General features: G+C 42.4%; 2 protein-coding genes across 2 annotated transcripts in view; one reads left to right on the top strand and one right to left on the bottom strand.

The window, feature by feature from the left end:
- LOC117890075 (platelet binding protein GspB) overlaps nt 1–21,866 on the top strand; it is a 124,435-nt gene that overhangs the window by 9,136 nt on the left and 93,433 nt on the right. The window lies entirely within an intron of this gene.
- LOC117890031 lies at nt 6,129–7,293 on the bottom strand. Its single transcript, XM_034794651.1, has 2 exons — nt 6,920–7,293; nt 6,129–6,857 (listed from the first exon to the last, which is right to left on the bottom strand). The coding sequence occupies exons 1-2, from the start codon at nt 7,193–7,195 to the stop codon at nt 6,156–6,158; spliced, it is 978 nt and encodes a 325-aa protein (XP_034650542.1). The 5' UTR covers nt 7,196–7,293; the 3' UTR covers nt 6,129–6,155.

The raw sequence follows: 21,866 nt of genomic DNA, 5'->3' as shown, positions 1-21,866 counted from the left end.
CGCAGCACTTCAATAGGCCTCAAAACCATGCAAAAAAAAAAAGAGGCAGAGGCACGCACAAATTTCGCAAAAAGTCAATGAACTCTGCTGGCGGCGGGCAACGTTCTCTCTTCCAGCAACAACACAAAACACAGCTGAGAAATTCGCAAATCACACACACGCACATCAAAAAAGTGCGTAGCGTGCGGGCTCACGCATCGAAAAGACAACAAAAGCAAATACATAGCCAAAGGCAAACGGCAAACGCAAACGCAAAGGCAATGTTGCCAAAAATTAAGCCTTGGCCTGCTCTCGCTCACGGTCTCCGTCTCGTCTCCATCTCTGTCGCTCTCTCTGTCAACATTTTTCAAAGTCAAGTTGAATTGCGGCGGCCGCCGCCGTGAGCGACGTGTGTGCGTCTCTGGCTCTGTGTGTGTGTTTGTGTTTTTGCGATATTTTTGCAAATTCTCTTGTTCACGCCGCGCTGCGTCTTCGGCTCTCTTGTTGCGCTGCGTACGGGTGTACGTGTTCGCTCTCTCTCTCTCTCTCACCGTGTCATTCTTCTAATCGCTTGCTTGCTCGCTCGCACGCTCACAGTCTTCTAATCGCTCGCTCGCTCGCACGCTTACCGCTTGCCGTTCGCTTCGTCTGCCGTTTGCTTACGCAATTTCGCATATGTTTGGCAAACACCAAGCAAAAAAAAAATATGGATAGAAGCAAGCGCTTTTTTTTCACGCTTGTTTCGTTTATCAGTCACACTTGACATTTTCGTTTCGGGCAGGGGATATGTCTAAGTACATAATTACGAACAAAGATACGTACATAAGTATGTAGATACATATGTAAATACATAAGTACATACATACATATGTACATACATAGCTGTACATAGAAATATTTTTAATTCGAAATTCCCCAAGAAACATGGCCAAGAAAACCAAAATCTATAGCTTTAGCGACATTTGAACTTAGATATTCATCACTCAGAGCAATTCCATAAAGAAAGAGTTATTAAGCGTATTATTGGTACCAAAATGTAGCAAAGAAGAAAACTTAAGAAGAAATAGTTCAGAATTTCTGTCAATGTAAACGTATTTCAGAATACCAAATTATGGCCCTAGAATTTTCTAAAAATTCAATACAAAAAAAAAACTTTTATACATTTGCACATTTATGATTGGCTTTTTTTGTGTTATCGCAGCCACGAAACAGAAGAGAGACAAGCACGTACGCAGCGTTTCAGTGCATAAAACATTTAAAGAAATTCGCAAAAAAAAATGCAACAAATCCAAACTAAAACAATAGGAAAATGATGAACCCGGAAATGATCTCTCAATTTGATTCGCACTCAAAGAACACTTATCCCAATATACTTTTTAGATTTAGTTCAGAAGATCAAGGTTCAGGAATTTTCGGATTTTCTGACTCACTTTTGACATTCGGAAATCGCACGAAAAAGTATCGTTTGCTGCTGTCAGCCAGCTGTCCAAGAAGACCTTTTGGCTTTTTGGCATTACAACACCGAGAGAAAATTGCAATGCGAGATGCAATCATTAATCAATGACAGCTTTTCCTTACATTTCCATAGTCGCCATGGATTTCCCATGGATGCGAAAATTGTCTTCCGTATTTTGCCAAAACGAAATATATGCCATGTCGGTGTGGGGGGAACATATGTTATCTGTATCTGTTAGATTTCGTATGTAGGTCAGACGCAGAAGCAAAAAAATGGCAAACAAAATGTGCAAAAAAAATTCGCACGCACTCATAAACAAAACACACGCAAAAAAAAAAGAAATATAATAAAAAATCAACATGGAAGAGCCGGAACGAGCCGGGGGCCGCCGAAAGCCGGCTGCGTATATTGCGTATACGCAATGTGTGTCAAGGACAGATATGTGCGAATTTTTATAGTTCCCTCTGTCCACCGCTGGCGCCCCTCTGCCATCCCTCTCTCACTCCTCTCTCTATGTTTCACTCTCGCAAACTGTTGAGAAATATTTTGCGTTCAGCTAAAATTAAACACAAGAACAACAACAGGGAACAATGGCAACGCACCTACTGAACTAATTTACTCGGTGCCGCCAGTGTGTGTGTGTGTGCGTGTGCGTGTGCGTGTAGATTGCGCGTGAATGTGCGTATCTGTGTAGATAGCATTGAATTTCAGCTGTGCGACACCACAACCAGCAGGGCCCGCTAGAAACAATTTTTGTGTGCCATTTCGTCTCTGGGTTTTCGCAACTATTCGCAATTCACGCCCACGGTCAAGCCAAAGGTCAGGCCCACAGATGCGGGGGGAGGCCACAAAACCTAAAAAATGAGCAATGAATAAATACATACACATACATCTACATTATGTACTGATGTACATACGTATGGTTTTTGCTATGTTTTTTTTGTCTTAATTTCTTTATGGAAATAAGTTTGGGGAAGAAACTTCAAAACCATTTAAAAAATTATCCACGCGCATTGAGGATTATTAAATGCTTTAATTTACATTTAAATTTAAAAAACTGAAGTGTCACGCGTCTTGCGGCAGTTCACATCTCGCTGCGGAATATATTCAAATAATTCAAGATTTAAGGAATTTCTTTGATTTCGATATCTCCATAAATGTTGCAAAGACCATAGCAAAGTCTAACTGCCCTGCTGGCCCCATGGTTAGAGTATTATTTCGCACACACTAATACACTGTGTGTTGTGTGTGTGTGTATGTATGATTCGCTGCCTAACTGTTGTGTGCCCCATCGCAAGCAGCTGTGTCTCTGGGTTCCTCTCTCGCCCGCCCGCTCTTCTCTACGTCACTCACCACCTCTCCCTCTCCCACTCTTTCGTTTTCTATGTATGCCAAATTTCCAATTGGGTCGCACGCACAAGATACTCTTTTTTTTGTTGCGAATTTCTGTGTGTCTGTGTGTGTGAGCTTTTTTTCGCGAGCGTCGCGCGTTGATCGCGGAAACGAAACAAAAACTTTTGTTGTTGCTGCTGCCGCTGCCGCTGCTGTTGCTGTCTCTCTGTCCCTCTCTATCTATCTGTATCTGTAGCTGTATCTGAGTGCGAAACACAACCGAACGCATTGCGTAATCGGCGCTGTACTTTTGCTCAGCGGACAGCAGACAGCAGACAGCAGCTTGACAACACACAACAAAAGTCAGAGGCAGGCAGCACCCAAACACACAAAAATACAAAAAGAAAAGCCAAAAAACAATAAACGGGTAGAAGGGCAGCGATGAGGAGGGACAGGGTTAGGGATTAAGCTGGTTAATGCTACTAAGTTTAGCAGCAGCTTTTCGATAGTTAGCGCCGCGCGGAAATGTGCATAGAAAGAGAGAGAGAGAGATTCATGCGATTGGGTCGAAACAATTGATACATGGCACGGACAGATGTGCAGATACACAGATAATTCACTCTAGAGGTGGCCACATAACTGTAGACTGTATGTAGCTATCTATTAGCCCTCCACTTAAGGACTATTTCTGTTGAAAACAAAACCCATATTTAACCAAGAATTAATTGCCTTCAATTTGGGTTTTAGCAAAGGTTCTCAGATCTATAAATATATGTATATATTCATATACTCCAATATATGTACAGAAAACAAAAAAGTTAGAAGTCAATTTGCAATGACGGAAAAAGAGACCAAAGCAAGTCGAAGGCGCCCTGACGTCGGGCAATGACGCTGCACCAAAACTGAAAGTTTTTCCTGTGCGTAAGCGGCTATAAATTTAGAAGAAAATAAAAGGAAAAGATACAGATACAGATAGAAACGAAATGGAGGTAACGCTGCCAATGGATGACTCAAAGCACGCAGCAGCAGCAACGAATTGAATTAGCAAAGAAAATAAAATAAAATTAAAGAAAAGATGAGTGGCACTGGCAAAGGCAGTAGGTGATTAAGCTGATGGTGGCAGGGGGCATGGGTGTTTGGGGTGCCAAAAGAAGTTTTATCAGATTTTTAGCTACAGAAAGTTTTTAAGAAATTATGCAGAAAGGGCAAGAGAGAGAGAGAGTGGGAGAGAGACACGAACAATCCTTGAAGTAAAATGAATGGAAAACATTAATGGAACATTAAGAAAGGCAAAAAGATTAGACAAAGATCATACAAAACTTTTTTAAGAACACCAGGATAATGCGTTAGCTAATAATTATATAAGTTACGGGGATTTCAAAGGAGGCAACGATGTAAAAATTTTATTGGGCAATATTATATTTTTGTGGGCAAAACAAAACGGAAGCGTTTCAAATTTGCCATTTGAATTTAATTCCAGAATATCCCAGAATGATAAAATTGCAATGCGATACGCAAAATAATATAGAAAATTCCTTGTTAAGTTCGGATTCGATTCCTTCACAAGAACTATCGGGAGATCTATCCAAATACAACTAATTAGTTGCCTTAAAGAACTATGCATGAAACCGAATCCTTTTGGGTCGCATTTAAATCCCACCACAGAACAGGTAGAATACGAAAATGTTCGCATAAATTAAAAAAAAAAGGCTACATACCCCCAATAGAGAAATCTTTGTTGTAGAATTCGCCAAAACAATAAGAAAACAAAAAACTCACAACGATCGTCACATAGGCAGAAAACACAGCAACAGCAAAAATAATGCTGCCCGAAGAGGCATTCCATTCCACTGCCGGGTTGACTTTTGCTTTTTGTGTACAGTTGTTTCAGGCTGTTGCTTTTTTGTTTCTTTCTTTTGGTTTTCTTCTGCTTCGTTCTGTGCTCTATGCGGGAATTGAAATGTGTTTTTGTGTGTGTTTTCTGTTTCTGCTTCTGCCTTTTCTGCTTTTTCATTTGCGAAATTAGCAAATTTTGTGTGCTGCTGTGTGTTTGTGTGTTTGTCTTTGGGGGCAAACGCACAAAAGCGCGTTAGGAATCAGTAAAAGAAGCAAAAGAAATAAGAACATGACGTAGTGGGAGACGGAGAGAAGTAGAGAGGAAGAAGTCTCTGTCCACAGAATTTAGGTCAAATGCTCAACTGCCGCTGCTGACGCTCGCGTCGACATCGACATCGACATCGTCGCTGCTCTGCTGCGTGTCACACTATTTTTGCGAATTCTTCTTTCTTTTTTTTGCGAATTTGTATACCCTAGGAAAGATGGGAATGATTGTGCCTCAAATTTATGTGCTAAAAACGGCAAGTAAATTACAGCTAAATTGCATTTAGCCAATTCAGAAAATGTTTATTTGTCTTGTGTCAGGTTTAATATTATTTATTGCTGTTAGATCCACATAAATCTTTAAGGTAAATGCTGATCATGTTTGATCTCTCGCAAGTCAATCATTGATTGTATTGGCTCTGTAAGGGTATCAATTGATGCGACACCCAAAGCATGAGTTAATATTTTTTGCCTTTTTTTTTGCTGATTTCATTTATCTTTTTTCGGCTTTTCTGCGTGTGGCTTTTGCTGTTTCTGTGTGTGTGTGTGTGTGTGTGTGTGTGTTCGCTAATGTTTATTTGCTTTGTATTGTTGTAGTTGTGGCATTGTGGTTGTACTTGTTGTTGGTGCATTAACTAACGGTTCATCAGAACGATTTCTGTGCCTACTCTCTTCCCCCCAGTTGGAAAAGGGCAGCCCCAACAGAATCACTCAAAAAAAAAAATAAATAACGAGATTAACTGGATAAAAAATCAAGCAAACAAAAAAAGGGCTTCTCTTAAGTTTATTTATCGACAGTTTCGAGGAATATTTTTGAACTGTTTTCGCAGATTTTCAAATGAATTGGGTTTTTTTTAAATACAAAAATGATATTTTGAATGCAAAGTGAAATATTTCTAAAGTCTTCAGTTTATTTTTAGAGTTCTGAATTATTTTCCTTGACAATTTGTAATAGTATTAATTCATAATATAACATCAATAAATTCCACATATTAACAGCCAAAACTTATACAAATTTTAAAATTGGAAAACACTTTACAATTTTTTAAAGTCTTTTCAAATCCGTTCTTAAATCTCTAATTAGATTGAAGCTGTCTCTACAATTTCTTTTGTGCTTTTTGTGATATTTACTTTGGTTCCTTGTACAATTATGCTGGTTTTTGGACAATCAATTTGGAAGGGCAATATGTATCTACATATTTGGCAATATTATTGTTAAATTTCATTTGAAACATTAGATAAAAAGTGTAACATCCATCACAGAGGTGAAATCAAACCTTATATGGGCTCAAAGGGTTTTCTTTTTCAGATGTTGCCTAACACCACCGATGGCCAGTTGCCAATTGGTTTTCACACTTGACTTTTGATCGGTTTTGATCGATTTCTTGACAGTTTTCTTCGATTTTGGCTTTCTCTTGCTCTTCACGGAAGATTTTTCAGTAGTTTTGTTGGCAATGCTGCCACTGCCACTCCCGGAGCCCTTTCGGGATCTTGTGCCCGAACTGGATATACTCCAACGTTTGGGGGTTATCGCTGTTCCACTTTTGTGTGTTATTTTCTTCAAGCGCCTGCGTTTTCTCAGTGTCTTCTGCGCGATGCTAACCGTCGACAAGATGCGTCGTATGGCTGCATTCGATCCACTGACCTGAACGTTTGCCACTGACATCGGTAGCTGTGGTGGCGGCATCAGAGTGCGTATCCTTCGACCAGAAGCCGGTGACACTCGCACATTTTGCGACGGTAGACTCTGGGTGGCGGCACTCTTGGGCGACAGAGTACGCATATTGTCGTACTTGGGCTTCTTGGCGTTCAGCAGAGCTCGGAGTTTGCTGGGCTTCGGCGTTGGCTTGTATGCCTCCACCGTGTACGTGGTCGAGCCATTGGTGGATGCCGCGGAGCGTCCCAATGTCCATAGACCGTTTCGCTCCTTTTCAAAGGCGCGGTAGACAAGGTGACGCGGCACGGGAATGGGCAGCTCCGCATGCCGTTGCTAGGGAAAAGGAGGGAAAATAGAGATTCGAATTACTACGATATTCGTACCACAGGACATACCGAATCGTAGAGATTCCGCTGTCTTGTGCTAAGTTTAGGCCAATGAATGACCGCCCGTTCCAGGCCCTCATCAATGCTGCAGTTGTGCATAATGCACGCCTCCCGGACACAGTTGTAGAACTGCAGGGGAGTTGCATCCTCCGGTCGGAAACGCCCGAGTGCCTTGATCAGTAGCGCCCTTTGGTCTTTCTTCTCATTCTCTGGCAGTGACTGGCACTGATTCGGCGGCTCCACTTTCTCACTCGGCTGCTGCCGCTGCTGCTCTTCTTTTTGCATTGCTTCACACTGAGATTTTAATGATACAGAAACGGAAATTTTGTTTAACCTTTTTGTGTGTAGGAATAGGACTGTGAGAACTCTGAACAAAAATGGTAAGTCAATGGAGTGGCAAATGAAATGAAATCAGGGGACTACTTCGTGTGGGAAACCACAATGCTGTCAGGCAGTGTTGTAAAATGCCAGCTATTGGGGTATGCAGCTTTGTGTTTAGTCTTTCAGTGTTGAATGTAGTCCCAACTTTTAGTTAAATTTCGTGTGCGGTTTCGTTTGAAGTTAACTCAATCAAATCGATCGAGTAAATGCAATCGATGCGATCGATGTGTGCAGATCCATTGTTCCGCGAACAGCTGCGCCTCTCTCTCTCTCTCTCTCTCTCCTTATCTTACTCTGCGTTTGTTCCAACTCTCATTGTTCCGCAGAGCTGTGGCGTGTGTGTTTGTGTGTGTTTTTGTTTGCACACTTGAGCGAGCTTTGAGCTTAACCTTGAACATGTGCTTGCGACGATTATTCGCCTGCGGTTTCTCTCTCTCTCTCTCTGTTTGCTCATCTCTCTCTTCCCCTCCCTGTCTTACTCTCACTCTAATAAGTTCTAACACGTTTTGCGCGTGCGCCACACATCGAATGCATTCAAAAGAGGATCAGGCCATGAGGAATAAACATCACAGAGCGAAAGAGAAAAAGCAAAGAAACATCGAAGCAAAATAAAATAATTACTTACAAATTTCGAATTATTGAGGACCAGAACTGGCAAGTTGAGGAGCGTCTAGCGACTCTATATATCTATATATCTAGATCGAAAAGGTTTATCCAGAATAACTTCGGTCTTACATCTGTGTTCTGCCACGAACTTCCGGCAGTGCTTTGAGTTTTTAAGCCATTTACCTCACATCCATCCTAAAGGGTTCTCAATAATGTTTCTATCTTTATGCTATTCAAATGATCCCGAAAATACTCAAATCCCTCCGAAAAATCTCTTCTCATAGCGAGGGTGCCACTCAGCACTTTTGACATTTCTTTCCTAGCAATGGGAACTGTTGTGATGGTGGCTGAGGGCGCAGGGGGTCTTGTTTGTGTCCATGGGCTAAATGGCAGTCTGAAAATGGCAGCCAATGGGTTAAACGTGTAGGCATAAGGCCTCTCCCTCGCACCGCTGGCAAACTATTTGCCATCCCGCACACACACACGCACACGAACACACAGACACACGCATTGTAGGCGGCGGCCCAAGCAGCAACCCTTACCGCCGCTGCGTGACTCTGCTGAACAGTCAAGCAGTGTGGAACAACCCCTACCTACCTACCTACCTACCTACCTTCCTCTGGCCAGCCCACCCTTGTGTGCTCTTCTCAACCCCACCGACAGTGAGCGTGTTGGCGGGGGGCGGGTGGGAACCATTCGTTCGACCATTAAATGCGTTTCAGCCAAAGAAAAGAAAGAGGAGGAATAGCAATAAGCAAAAGAGAAAAGGAACAGGAAAAGGAAAGAGAAAGAGCCACAGCCACAGCCAGGGAGTGTAAGTGTGAGTGTGTGTCTGAGTGTGTATTTCTCTAGGTCTGCTGTGTTGTCCTTAGCTGAAATTGAGCTGCTACCCCTACTGCCTGCCCCATCCACATCCTTGCCTAGCCACACAGACACGCAAAACCCAAACCAACCACGCCTACTCTTTGACCTACACTGAAAGAAAACTCGCACCCAAAGCCAAAAACCCAAACAACTTTCGCATTTCCTCATGGCTTAAAGAACGATTTATCGAGAATTAATGTATTGAAAAATTCAGAAATTTACCACAAATTTTTAATGAGATAATTAACTGCCACAGACAAGCAGTCCAAACACCAGGGAAATTCGAATAAGATTGAATACAAATACGAAAAGATGGTGGAATTGGGCGTTGAAGTTTCCTCTCCTTATTTTCAAGCACGTCTTTTCTGCACCAATAAGGAATACGAGTGTCTTTGCGCTCTTTTTTTTGGTTGCAGTGTAATTTTGTAAGCCTTGTTTTTTGGGCTTTGCGTGTTGTGTGTGTGCCTGCTGGGGATGAGGATGTGGATGTGGATTGGGGCTGGGGGCTGTACAACAAATATTTGGACTATTGCTAGACATTCAATATGCACACAGAGAGTTCTGGCTGTGTTACCTGCATTTTGCTGCACCCCACAGCAAACCCTACTTAAACCCTAAACACTGTACACCCCACACACAAACACACACCCTACACACACACATTTTCCACATTCTGCAATCAATTTGTAGGCGTGTGCATGTGCGTCCCATGGCACGAGAACAGGGCCAAAAGCAGCGGCCATTGGAATGAAGTTATAGTATAGCCCCAGCCCTAGACACAAGTGCATTATGCACATACATACATACATACAGATACAGATACATATACATACACATACATATGTAGATATGTAAAAATGTATGTGTTGCATGTGCATCTCCCTTTTGGCACCGAACGAATCGCTGGAGCGTATAGTGTGTGCCAGAGCGGGATGGGTTGAGTAGAGTGAGTGGTACAGAGGGGTGGTGAGGGGGCCTTTCAAGGAGGAATGGCATGGCATGTGTGTGTCGTGTGAAAATATGTTTTCTTTCATTTTTTTTTATAATTTTTTTTTGTATTTTACACAATTTGCATTTGCGCAAAAAGTGCAAAAGTTGACACACGCAAAACCCGGGCGGCTTATTAGTGTCAATGTGTGCACACACACACACGTATCTCTGTGTGTGTGTGTGTGTGGACGCCATTTTGCTGGACAGTTTACCCTACTCCCTATTCGTATTTTTAGTTGTTTTCTTTCTTTTTTATTTATAATTTTATTTGTATTTTCTTTTAGTTTTTTTCGCATTTTTTTCGTTTGTTTGTTTGTGCACTTAATGAAATTCTTTTTCAACCTACACCTATCTACTCTCTCTCTCTCTCTCTGCATTACTAACCATCCATCTTTCTCCCTCTCTCGTTGCAGGTGAGTCGCAGCTCTTTATTTATTAATGGATTTTTCATTTACCCTTGAGAAATGGAAGGGACGACAAAACTTGACGTCACCCAATGGTTAAAAAAAATGAATGTAATACTCTGGTAAATTACAAAAAAAAAAAAAAAAAAGAGTGGAAATAAATGGTGATAAAGGGTGGGCTGTGGCAGGTTGTAGTTGTACCGGACGGGGGGCGGCTATAAATCAATTTAAAATAATTTGTTCGTTTTCGTTTTGTTTGCTTTTGCTAATGAAAATTGAATTGATCCATTGATTCCAAGAGTTAATTGGCACCCCCCCCAGCAATGGCCATGAGATAATTGCATTATAGGGCAGTTGGGGAATTTTTGGGAATGCATTTTCGAGTTATTTCAGGTATTTCCTATTTTGTTTTATTAGAAATGAGTCTTGAAGAAAATTATTTTGAAAAGTGCTCCATCTCCTCCTTTATTTATTTATTTGTGGAGTATCTTCTTCAAGAAGATCAATCATAAAAGCAAAACAGCTGGAAAATGGATTGAAATTTTCCCTATTCTTCCTCTTGGGGATCTTTTCCGACTTGATCAATAAACAAAATCCAAACGAAGTGAAAATATGTCTAGCTTGCCGTTGAAGCAGAAAATGCATTAATAAAAAGCAAACAAATAAACAGAAAACAAAGTAACATAAGAGAGGAAACCCCAAACAGTCCATCCGCAGTGAAGGAGATTAAGTTTTGGTTCATCCTCGAACTCGTACATGCAGCGTAGGGTATGGGCAATGAGGATTGTCTTGCAATTCGATTCAAACTGAAATTAAGGCCTAATAATATCTTTCAGGTAGAGGGCCCAGATCTAAACACAGAACGTGACAAGAGTTCACATGAAATCAGTGCCCCTGCTGCTCCTCTCTCTCAAGATCTCTCTTTCTCTCTCTGGGTGTTGCAAGTGTTGCGCTTTTGGCATTTTCTGGCATGACGGAATGGGGGCTCCAGCTGCAACCCACGAAAGATTGGAGCAGCGAAGCCAGCGCAGCACCTACACTTTTGCCCCGAAAGCTACTTGGCAGCCTCCTACTGACTCCTCCAGCTTCCAGCATCCCAAGCATCTTGACTTCCATACCCTTTCCCCATTGTGGGCCTGTTTTGGGTTTACAAAATAGTTCAACGAACAAACAAATTATTAAAAGTTCCTCAGCATTTTTCAATATTTAATGAGAACTCACAAATCTAAGAAGCTGAAAGATTAAATGATTGTATAGGTAACGCGTGATGCGGCAGCGCACCTCTGCTGGTGAAGTCTGATAGGTTCCCAATGATTTTCCTATTAGCGTTTAATATATTCCTCGATTAAAGTGACCATTTTCCCATAACAATCGATATCACTGATCCATTTGGACCGCTTTTATTGTTAGATCGTTAAATTGTTTATGGTTATATAGGACATGGTTTGGTTTATTTATGGTAATTAATCTCTACTACTTTTCATTAAAATATATTTACATAAATTTAACAATCGATAAATGCATCGATTAAATACCTTTATAATCGTTTCTTAGTCTTTAAATGCTTTGTGGTAGAGCATTCTGTGTTCCGTATTCTTCTAACTCAAAGTCTTTTTGTTTGCCGCTGCTGCAGCTTCTGATGTTGTTGTTGTTGTTGCTGTTACAGTCGTATGCTGCTGCTGCTGCTGCTGCCTATCGTCGTTGCACTTTGGTTTTTGCTGCACGCAGAGCACGCATTTTCAGCGTGAAATGCAATTTCTGCGCCAGAGGAATTTCAATTGTGTTGGTGTGGCCACAGCGGGCTGCTGCGGGGCAAAGTGGGAGTGTAGCAAGGAGTTGGGGGGCCTTGGACTCTGCCTCTACCTCTGCGTATGTGTATAATTTGGTTTCCTTTTTGCCCGTTTTTGAAAACTCCCGCAACAAAACGGATGGATGATGGGGCCCCAAGTCAGTCTCGGGTTCTCTACGGTTCCTCGTTTCTCGATCTCAGCCGCAGTCGCGGTCGCAGTCGCAGAGTTTCTGCTCTTAAGGTGCTCAGCATTTGGCTGTGTCAGTTCGTCAGTTTGTCAGTCAGTCAAACGCACGACGCTCACGCAGTAGATCACGCAATTCTAGCAGAGAGGGAGGGAGAGAGGGGGAGATGCTCTGGAGGCTGTGGAGACTTCACTTCGTTTTGCCAATTTTTGCAGACCAAAGACCCATCGCATTCCTGCCTCTTCAGCTTCAGCTTCAGCTTCAGCTGCAGCTTCAGCTACTTCTACTTTTTTCCACTCTTCTTCCACTACTTGTTTTGTGCGTTCTTTTTGCTGTTGTTTTTTTTAATGTTAGTTGAACTTGGAGGCCAAAGCAAATTGCAGCTCCACACAATTTCCAAGACGTCAAAAATCTATTGTTGCTCTGTTTTTTTCCCGCTCTCCCCAGATCACCGGTTGATCTGCACTTATTTTTTGTTCTTGTAGCGGGTGTGTGCTGTAAGAAAAACAAGAAAAAATCTCTGCTGGGTATCTCGATAAGCAAATCAAAGTAGAGCATGTGAAGCAAGAATTGGGAATTGCTTGGAGGGGGGAATCGAATTTTGTGTCATGGATATGGAAACGTTTCCACGGATCTATAATTGTTTTTCCAACATAAAATGTACTTTTTTTAAGGACTTACATTTGTTTGTTCGATTCGATTCTCACTTTGGATTTCTTCCCATAAAATTGATATTTTTTCTTTGATTTTTCTTTATTAATTCTGAATTTCATTTTGTTCCATGTCTAGCAAGGATAATCTATCTCTGGCGCTTCTTTTTCTTAATATTTTGGGCTGTATTTTCTACATTTTTGTATCATCTTAGATTGCTGCCCCAAAACCCATTGACCCTTTGCATTATTTCAATGTTCATTCATTATGCACTTATCCTCTGCGTCTCTCAGCTGTTCGTCCATGGTCTTTTGTCCATTGTCCTTGCCTGTTTATATGCTGCACTCGTAAATATTTTATTTATCATTTTTGTGGCGTTTCTTTCTTCGTTTTTGTTGTTGTTGCTGAAGTTGCAATTAAAATAATTACGATAATTATATAGTTACTGGTTGCCCTGCGCCCAAAGGACCTTTGTGGCAGGAATACGCTTGTGGCTGGCAGCCCTTCCTTCCCCCATGCCGTCCCTCCCTTTTGCCATTCGCAGGCAACATTATTTTTATTATTTATTTTATAGATTCCCCGGCATTTGTCGCCCAGACATGCGACAGAGCGAATTACGCAGAAATTGCCATGAAAATTGCTCGATTTTGACCCCTATCCTGCCCAGTGCATTCCAGCAGGTCCTTTGCCGCTTCTTCTTCTCCTCCGTTTTATATAGAGTGCTTAACCCCCTAAACAGGGTCTCTCTCTGGTCACATAATTAGCCCCTGAGTAAATAATTAGCATAAGTGGGGGGACGGGACACAAGTGGAAATAAAAAGAATAAAAAAGGCAGCTGGAACGTGCCACCGCTGGAACGAGTAGTTCCAAAAGGCACGAGTCTGCCAAAGACAAGTATATATGTACATACATATGTACATATATGTATGTATATATATTTTTTGATATCTTCCTTTTTTTTGGCAACTTCCCCTTGTTGTATCTTTGATTCGCTTCGCTTCGTGTTTGCGCCTTGTTTTTCAGCTTGTTATTTTTATTTTTTATTATCCTTATCCACATCTGCCTGCAGGTCATTTCGGCATTTAAATCGATAATTTGCATTGTGGCTGGACAGGCGGTGGTTTAAGCCTTTTGGCAGGTGAAACAAGAGGGAAATACGTGGGTTAGAAAATGCGATATTATGCAATATTATTCTGATAAACAAAAACCAAGCTGAATTGCCAAAAAAATTGATCTAAATTGTGAAGCAATTGCTGAGAATCTCGCTCTGTCTCTCCTGTCTGTTGTCTTTCCGATGGCACAAGCTCAATCCCCTGTCCTGTGCCCCGTTTCCATTCTGTGCCACTTCCTTCTGTGGTTTGTGCGCGCCCTGCAACTGGTCAAACCACAAATAACTGCAGGTCCAAGACCTTCCCAAAAAAAAAAGCCGCACAGAAACGGCCCAAAAGGCTAAGCAAAAACTGACTCTCCTGTCCGTTCGTGTCTGATGTGCTACTCTTTTATTTTGTTGCTGCTCTTGCTCCAGAGTGTGCTCCTCCGTTCTCCGTTCTCGACTTCAACTCCTTTTTGGACCACAATCAATGCCTGGCTGGCCATTTCTTTGGCCTCTTTTTTTGTGTTGTTGCTAGCTTGGGTTGGGTTTTTGTTGTTGTTTTTATTTTGGTTTTGGGGCCATCTGGCCATTGTCTTTCCACCGTTTTGGGGCAGCCTGCCTGCCAGGCCTGACTGACTGACTGTTGTGTGTGGTCAGTGTTCGGGTTTTGCTGCCTCTCTGGTCCCCGAGTTGATTACTTAATTCTATTGATGACGTTTTGACTGATTGCCTTATGAGCTTTCACTTTTTTTTCTCGTTTTTTTTTTTGTGTGTGCACTGCGTTTCGCAGTTATTAACTGCTGCTGCTGCTGCCGCCGTATGAATTATTCATGCAACAACCACAAGGCGCACACTTTGTTGCCGCCTTGCTGCACTTTTTTTGCTGCTGCCACTGCTGCTTTGGGACTTCATCAACGTTGAACGTTCATCTTGGTCTTGGTCTTGGTCTTGGTTTTGTCTCATTTTTTTTGTGCAGTCCTCGTCTTGGGGCTCGGGCTCGGGCTCGGACTCTCTGCTCTCGTTAAACGTTTCAATTGACATTGCTGATTACACTAGACAGCAGGGACAGGACAGGCAGTGAAGTTTTTGTATTATTATATTTCGCTTTTGGCTTTTGCGTTCCTAGTTGAGGAAATATTTTTCGGAAATATATTTACATGGAAGGATCAATGAAATGTGTGGCGGAGAGACGAAAAAAATGTATTACAATGGATAACATTTTAAAGGAAATAAAGTTTTGGTTTTTGATCCAATTTTAGTGTTTCGAATTTTTAAAGTATTTAATTTTATTTTTTAATTTTAAATATTTTTTGTGAAAATTAATTTTTATTATTATTTTTTGTTTATAATCTATTTTTGTATGTTGCATTTACAGTATTTTGATATATTTTTCAACCAAATGAGCCAAACGTAGTTTTGTTAATAACAGTATTTTCTTTAGTATTTTCTAGTATTTTTAAAGCATTTTGCAGCAGTTATTATATGAAATTTAACCAAGGATGTAGCTGGGTAGCTGACTAAATGGAAATGGACACCAATCTTTGTTGCTTAGTGTTTACCGCTAGATGACTTTATTAACGCCACTGGTGGCAACATCATCATGCAGCAGCAGCAGCAGCAGCATGATCGGTGTTCAGCATCATCATCATCATCATCGTTTTCGTCGTCGTCCGGCCTGGCCTGGTGGTGGTGTCCAATCAAAGCTGCCGACAAAAGTTCCGCACTCGAGCGGGCGGACAGACAGACAGACCGACGTCGGACATGGCGGAGTGCATGATTTAGTGTCAGGCAAGGCGAATTCCTTCACACCTGCTAAAGTCTCTCTGTCATGTCAATAATGTCGAAAATGCAACACTGCCACAGCAGCAGCAGCAGCAGCAGCAACAACAACTCTGTGTCTCCATCTCGTTTTTCTCTGCACTGCCTTAATGCTCCTCCGGGCTCCCTCTGTGTGTGTGTCTCTCTCTCACCCTCTCCCGTTCCTGGTGATACCTGATAATGATGTGACAAAACAGCGGTTGACTCTGCCCCGCGGGCGAATTGTGGCACAGCAGAAGAACCCACCATGGCCATCGCCACATTGCCTAAAGGATGCCCAAAGACAGGGAGGAGGCAGCCAGCAGACAACTGGCCCCACATTTTGGCCTTCTTTGGGATGGGGGAGTGGTGGTGGGGACCCCAGGCACGTCGTCGTCGTTGACTGTCATTAACGTGATTTTGTTGCTGTTTTTTTTTCTTCCGCTGCCTGCTGTTGCTGTTGTTGTTGTTATGCGTTATTACGCGTGCGCGCAACGCTTTCCTAAAGGAGTGGTGCAGTGTGGCCTGGGGTCGGTCTCTTCCTCTCCTGGCAATATCTCCCAGCAGCCTCACGTTAAGCTAAAGTGACACTTTGACAGCGATGCGTGATAAACGACAAAAAGGCAACAACACCACTCCTCTCCAGCTATTCTCTCTTCCTGCTCTTGCTCTTGCTGCTGCTGTTGTTGTTGTTGTTATTTCGGTTACTGTTTGTTGCTTGTCATTGAGGGAGTCAAAGATACATAAATAACACAGCAGAGTCCCCAAAAAATCTCCATGATTCCCGGGGGGGAGGTCACAGTTTTTTCTTCTCGGGGTTAAATGCAATTTTTGCAGTTGGTGGAAAAAGCCCAAAAGATGGAGAAAGTTTCTCAGCAGGAGCGGCAACCACAACCATGTACCATGAGTGTTATTCAACACTTATTTTTGGTACTTATTTATACGCTCAGAAGATCTTCAGTTATATCAGGAATCAGGAATGCTGCGTGAAAGTGTGAAAAAGAAATCAGCAAGCCTTTACCAACACTGTTGCGAAATTTGCAGCTGCTAACATGTAGATTTTAGTCTGCAGAACTATTTCGAGCGCTACGCAACACTTATTCTGTGATTTGTATGAGTTTCGCTCTAAGGGGTTACAGTTACTGTCGCAATATGCATTAACCAACACAGATTCGACCGCTGTTTAGCATTGCCATTTAAATGTTTTGTTCCCAGCCGCTTCCAGTACCAGCTCCTGCTGCTACTTCCCCACTTCCACTTCCACATCCACATCCTCATCCTCCTGCAGCTTCTCCCTATCTCCATTCCCATTTACCATTTCCCATACCCACATCTCCCCCTTCTAGACCTGACAAAGCGTCCACTGGAGTCGCATAAAAATGTTAGATGCAAGCAAATAAAAAGAAATAAAACCAACAAGAAGACAAAAAAAAGCACAAAACATGGCCGTGAGACAAGCAATGTGCGGAGGGACTCTGTTGTAGAGGAGGGGTAGAATTGGGTGCTGGAAGGGGAGTGGGATGGGGTGGGGCAACTGGCAACGGGCATCGGGCAGGGGCGCACACACAGTGGTCGCGTTTTAAAACGCGAACAAAACGCGTGGGCGCGCACAATAGAGTTGTTGCTGTTGTGTACGTTTGTATGTACGCTGGTTGCATTGCATTGCGTTTGCCGATTCGGAGTCGCGTCTGTCGGCTGCGCCGCTGGATTTTGACATTTTCTAACACGCGCCTGCCAAGCGGCATAAAAATTGACATATTATAATGTCATGGCGTTCCCGATTTGCGCCACTGCGTCCAACAACATGGCTGCAGCAAAACAATTACAACAACTGCAGCAGCAGCAGCAGCAAACAACAATAACAACAACAACATGGCAAAATCTCTCGATCCGTCAGCAGCAAACGAAAAATAAACAACAAAAAAAGAAAACAGGCTGCGTGGGTGGGCAAAAGGCCCAGGCGCAGGCGCAGATTCGCAAAAAGTTTTGCTCCAAGTTTTGTTCGTTGTCGGTTTTCTCTGGGCTTATGTGTTTGTGTGTGTTTTGGCACAGTTGTCGTTTACCCCGTTACCCCGTGGCAATCCTTGAACCCCAAGCCCCACAAACGTGTAAATGGATTTTGAAATGGAGTAGAAATAAATATTGTACTCGCTTGTACTTATTTTTAATTAAAATCAATTGAGCTGTGGTCATGGTTATGGCAGGATGGAAATAAATGTCGAACTCTCCAACTCTCTTCCAGTGTGGCTTAGCGAAGAGAGTATAGCAACGAGCTGCAGATTGCAAATTGCATTGGAGATAGTAACAACTCCCCGGGAGTACCAGCCGCACACTCCTCTGTGAGTGGGTCAACACTTTTCAGTGACACAAAAATTGGCTAGCCCACAGAAAAGAGAGTCGAGCGGTGGGGAGCAGAGAGGAGCACACACACGCACTTCCTACTTAGTTTTTTGTGATTTTCTCTGTGTGGTTGTTTTGTTGTTTTTTATTTTTTGTGGCAGCAACCACAGTCAGAGCAATTGAGGCAACGTCCGTCGTAGTGGATTGGAGTTTGAGTTCAGTTGTTGTCTTTATCAGATTGTTGCAATTTTTCTGTTGTTCAATGTCTCGCTGTTGTTTTTGTTGTTGTTGCCACACAGCCCGCACTCTATATGAAAGATCTTTATCATCAGGCTCCGCTGTTGTTGTTTTTGTTGTTGTTGTAGGTACGCTTTTGGCTTACCTCCTCCCGAACAAAATACGAAACATGGCAGAAAAACATGTAATGAAAATTATGACAAGCCAAAATCCAGCAACAGCCAGAAAGAGAGAGAGAGAGAGAGAGAGAGAAAGAGAGAGAGAGAGGAGTTGGAAAATTGTAATATGAACAAAAAAACGTATGAAAAAATTATAATTCAATGGAAAATTGCGCCCACACACGCCTCTCACCAACAGCCCCAACAACAATTGTTGTTGTTGTTTGTTTGTTGTTTGTGTGCGCTTATCGCAAACAAAAAAAAGAGCGGAAAGCGTCGTTGTTCAATGTTGTCACAGTATTTTTTGTTTTGTTTCTGTTGTTTTTGCTTTTCCGGCATTCTTTTCATATTTCATTGGGTTTTCTCCACCTCCTTCCAAACATTTATTTTTTCCTTGATGGATTTGTGAATCGAATTTTGATGTTCAAAGCGATCTTGATAGCAGATTAGATCAAGGATTACAAATCCATTCCATATGTTGTGGAGCAAAGAGATCATTCGAAAGAGATTTATTCGAAGATCAAAATAAGATTTAAATGGTAGAGTCAATCGATAGAAGATCACTTTTTTGAAGAGGTTAAGAGTAATCCAATGTAAATTGAGATCATAAAAAGATCGCAAATATCTGAACAAACCCCTTTCTCTCTACCCCATGAATGTGTTACTTTTATTCAAAGATCAAATGCACTTCCTCAGTTCCACGTTTAAACGATCAATCGCATGGACACGACATCGACGATTGATACCGACATAAGACGAAATTTGTTTCGAGAGTAACTTCACTCTTTCGCTGCCCAATTCGCATGGCAATTGATCAACGGATCGGATCGCATCGCATCGCATCGAATCGAATGGAATCGAATCGATTAATGATCATTACAAATTACACCTTGCCACAACACATTCTCTGTGCGATGCCGTTGCCGCTGCCGCTGCCGATGACTTCGATACGTTTCAAAGAGCACGATCATGTTGCATGTAGCTGTTCCTCTCTCCCTCTGTCCCTCTCTATCCCTCTCTTTCCTGGTTTTACTGTGGCTGTTGCTGTTGCTGTGCGCATTTTAACATAATTACCATGATTTCTAACCGACTTTTAATTGAATTAAAATACGAACAAGCTGGAAATGCTGCATAATAATAAATTGCCGTCGATTGACGATCGTTAGCAGTCGTCAGAGGCAAAGTGGCTGGCGCTGGGGCTGGGGCTGCGGCTGAGGCTGAGGCCGGGGCTTGTGGTTGGGGACTGTGAGAGGAAAAGCGAAAGTTGCGTTCGCCAAATTGGCCAAGATCGCATCAGCAGCAAAAGAGATCACTCCGTTCTCCTCTGTGTCTCTCTCTTTCTTTCTCTCTCGCTGTCTAAGTGATCTCTGTCGCCGGTAGTCTGGGTTGTTCGTCGTCCTGCATTTGACTGTTTTGTTGCTGTAAATTAAGATCGTGCGATTAGCGCTGACAGCGGATCGATCCCCCTGGCTCGTTGTTTTCTTTTCTTTTTTTTTTCGGGGAGAGCTTTCTACATTTTTAATGAGCATTTCAGCTGCACCATCGATCGTGAGCCACAGGCTACAACCACATCTCTCTATCCACAACCATCCAACCATCCATCCATCCAGCAATACCTGTCCTATCCAGTCCTATCCTGTCCGGCGTCGCTGGTTTGTGTGTGTGTGCGAGTGGGTGGCCTCTAATTCTGTTATCAGAGAATTAAGCAAGTACAAGTTTATTTGTATCTTTACTCATTTCTATATTATTTTTATTTTATCTTTAGACAATTGTAATTTTGATTAATAATTTTCATAGCTCATCGGTGTTTCCGTCTTGAAAGTCTTTTTAGTTTTCGCAGTTTACAATTTAATATCAGATCATTCTTTGTATTCTTTTTATGATTAAGAATCTTTATGAGTATAATCCACCTTCTTATTCGTATTCGTATTCATATTTGTCAAACTTTTTATTTGATCTCAAAAGTTTGCTGATCTCTCAGAATTTTGAGTGCAATTCTTAGGGTATTCCCCATTTCGTTTCATCAACATTGTTGCTGCAGTGTCTCTTCGTTCTCTCTCTCTCTCTCTCTCTCTCTCTCTCTGCTCCTCCGCCAAAAAAAGAGTTGTTGCGATGCTTGGCAGTTGTTGTTGTTGTTGTTGTTGTTGGTTGGCTGTGTTTTGTTGGGGGTTTTGTGCGGGTGCGGGATGCCTTGACTCAGGTCGCGATCGTTGTCGTCTCGTCGTCCCGTCCCAGCTTTTACATCAGCATCAGGCCTCCCTGCTTTTTGGAGGCCTTGTGGTCGATCGGTCGGCCGGGTCTGTGGGTATGGCTAGCTGTATGTTGGGGTCCGTTGTTAATTTGCGTTTTGTTGCGTTTGTTGTTGCTAGTTTCTGGTTGCTGGCTGGCAAATTGTTACACGCGTTGCCTGCTTTGATGTCTTTATGGGTTTTGAATTTAGTGTTTGCGCCCGCCTTTGCCTTTTTGCCTCTTGCCTCTTGCCTTTGCCCCGCGTCGCCAGCGAACAATCGTGACTGCAATTCCGAGGGCTTGGTGGCATGAAGAGTGGGGACAAGAGTCTTAGTCGTAGTCGTCGTAGTCCCCGCACCCCACCTCAACCCTCCCACCGAAAAAGACATAATCAAATGTGGACAAAATTATTGAGCAATTTAATTTTACTTTATGGAGCAATTGCCATGGCTGCGCAGAGCCAGCAAGATGGTTCCTCCTGCGGTGGTTCTCCAGCTTGGATTTTCGGTTCGTTTCGTTTTTTTGCTTTTTTTTTTGTTGCAGTGCCGTTGGTGTTGATGCCCCGAAAAGTCTGTGGCATCATCATCATCGTGCGCAGCATCCACAGGCTTATGCTGCAGCGCGTTTACTTTATGTTTATGCGGTAAATGGCATTAATGGATTTATAGGTGCACGCTCTCCTCCAGCTCCACCTCCACCTCCACTCTGCGATGGGTTTGTTCCTTCATCTCTCTTGGTGTGCTTGTGCTGCGGGGGTTAGAAGCCTTGTTTGCGCTTAGTTTTGATTAGGATTTATGTGGGGCATGAAGAGAATCAAAAGTAAAGGCGAAGGAATCCGAAATGGAACTATTTCGGAGAGGGGAAAATTAAACGTTACTAGTTATGCGTGCGTGCGACAAATAAACTGCATCAATCATGATGCACTTCTGCTAAAAAGTTCATTTCTTGGCTGCAAATCAATGGAACAAATCACTTCAATCATATCAATCAATGGGAAAATTAAAAAAAGTATCAATATTTCTACAGAAAATGATTGGAAGGGTTGTAAAGTGTATCACCAATCATGATTATCATCAATCAACATCAATCATTTGTGAGTAGATAAAACTTCGTGTTGCATGCCATCATATTATTAAACGAGCAGTGGATTTACTTTTATGCATACAAATGTACTACCAATCAATCACTTCAATCATACGTTGCAACTCCAAAAAGTAGCAAACAATTTGGCA

This window comes from Drosophila subobscura, chromosome A, assembly GCF_008121235.1.
Source record: "Drosophila subobscura isolate 14011-0131.10 chromosome A, UCBerk_Dsub_1.0, whole genome shotgun sequence".
In the NCBI taxonomy this organism is placed as follows: Eukaryota; Metazoa; Arthropoda; class Insecta; order Diptera; family Drosophilidae; genus Drosophila; species Drosophila subobscura.
Note: the sequence above shows the minus strand (reverse complement) of the source record. Positions and strands in the feature narration are given on the sequence as shown.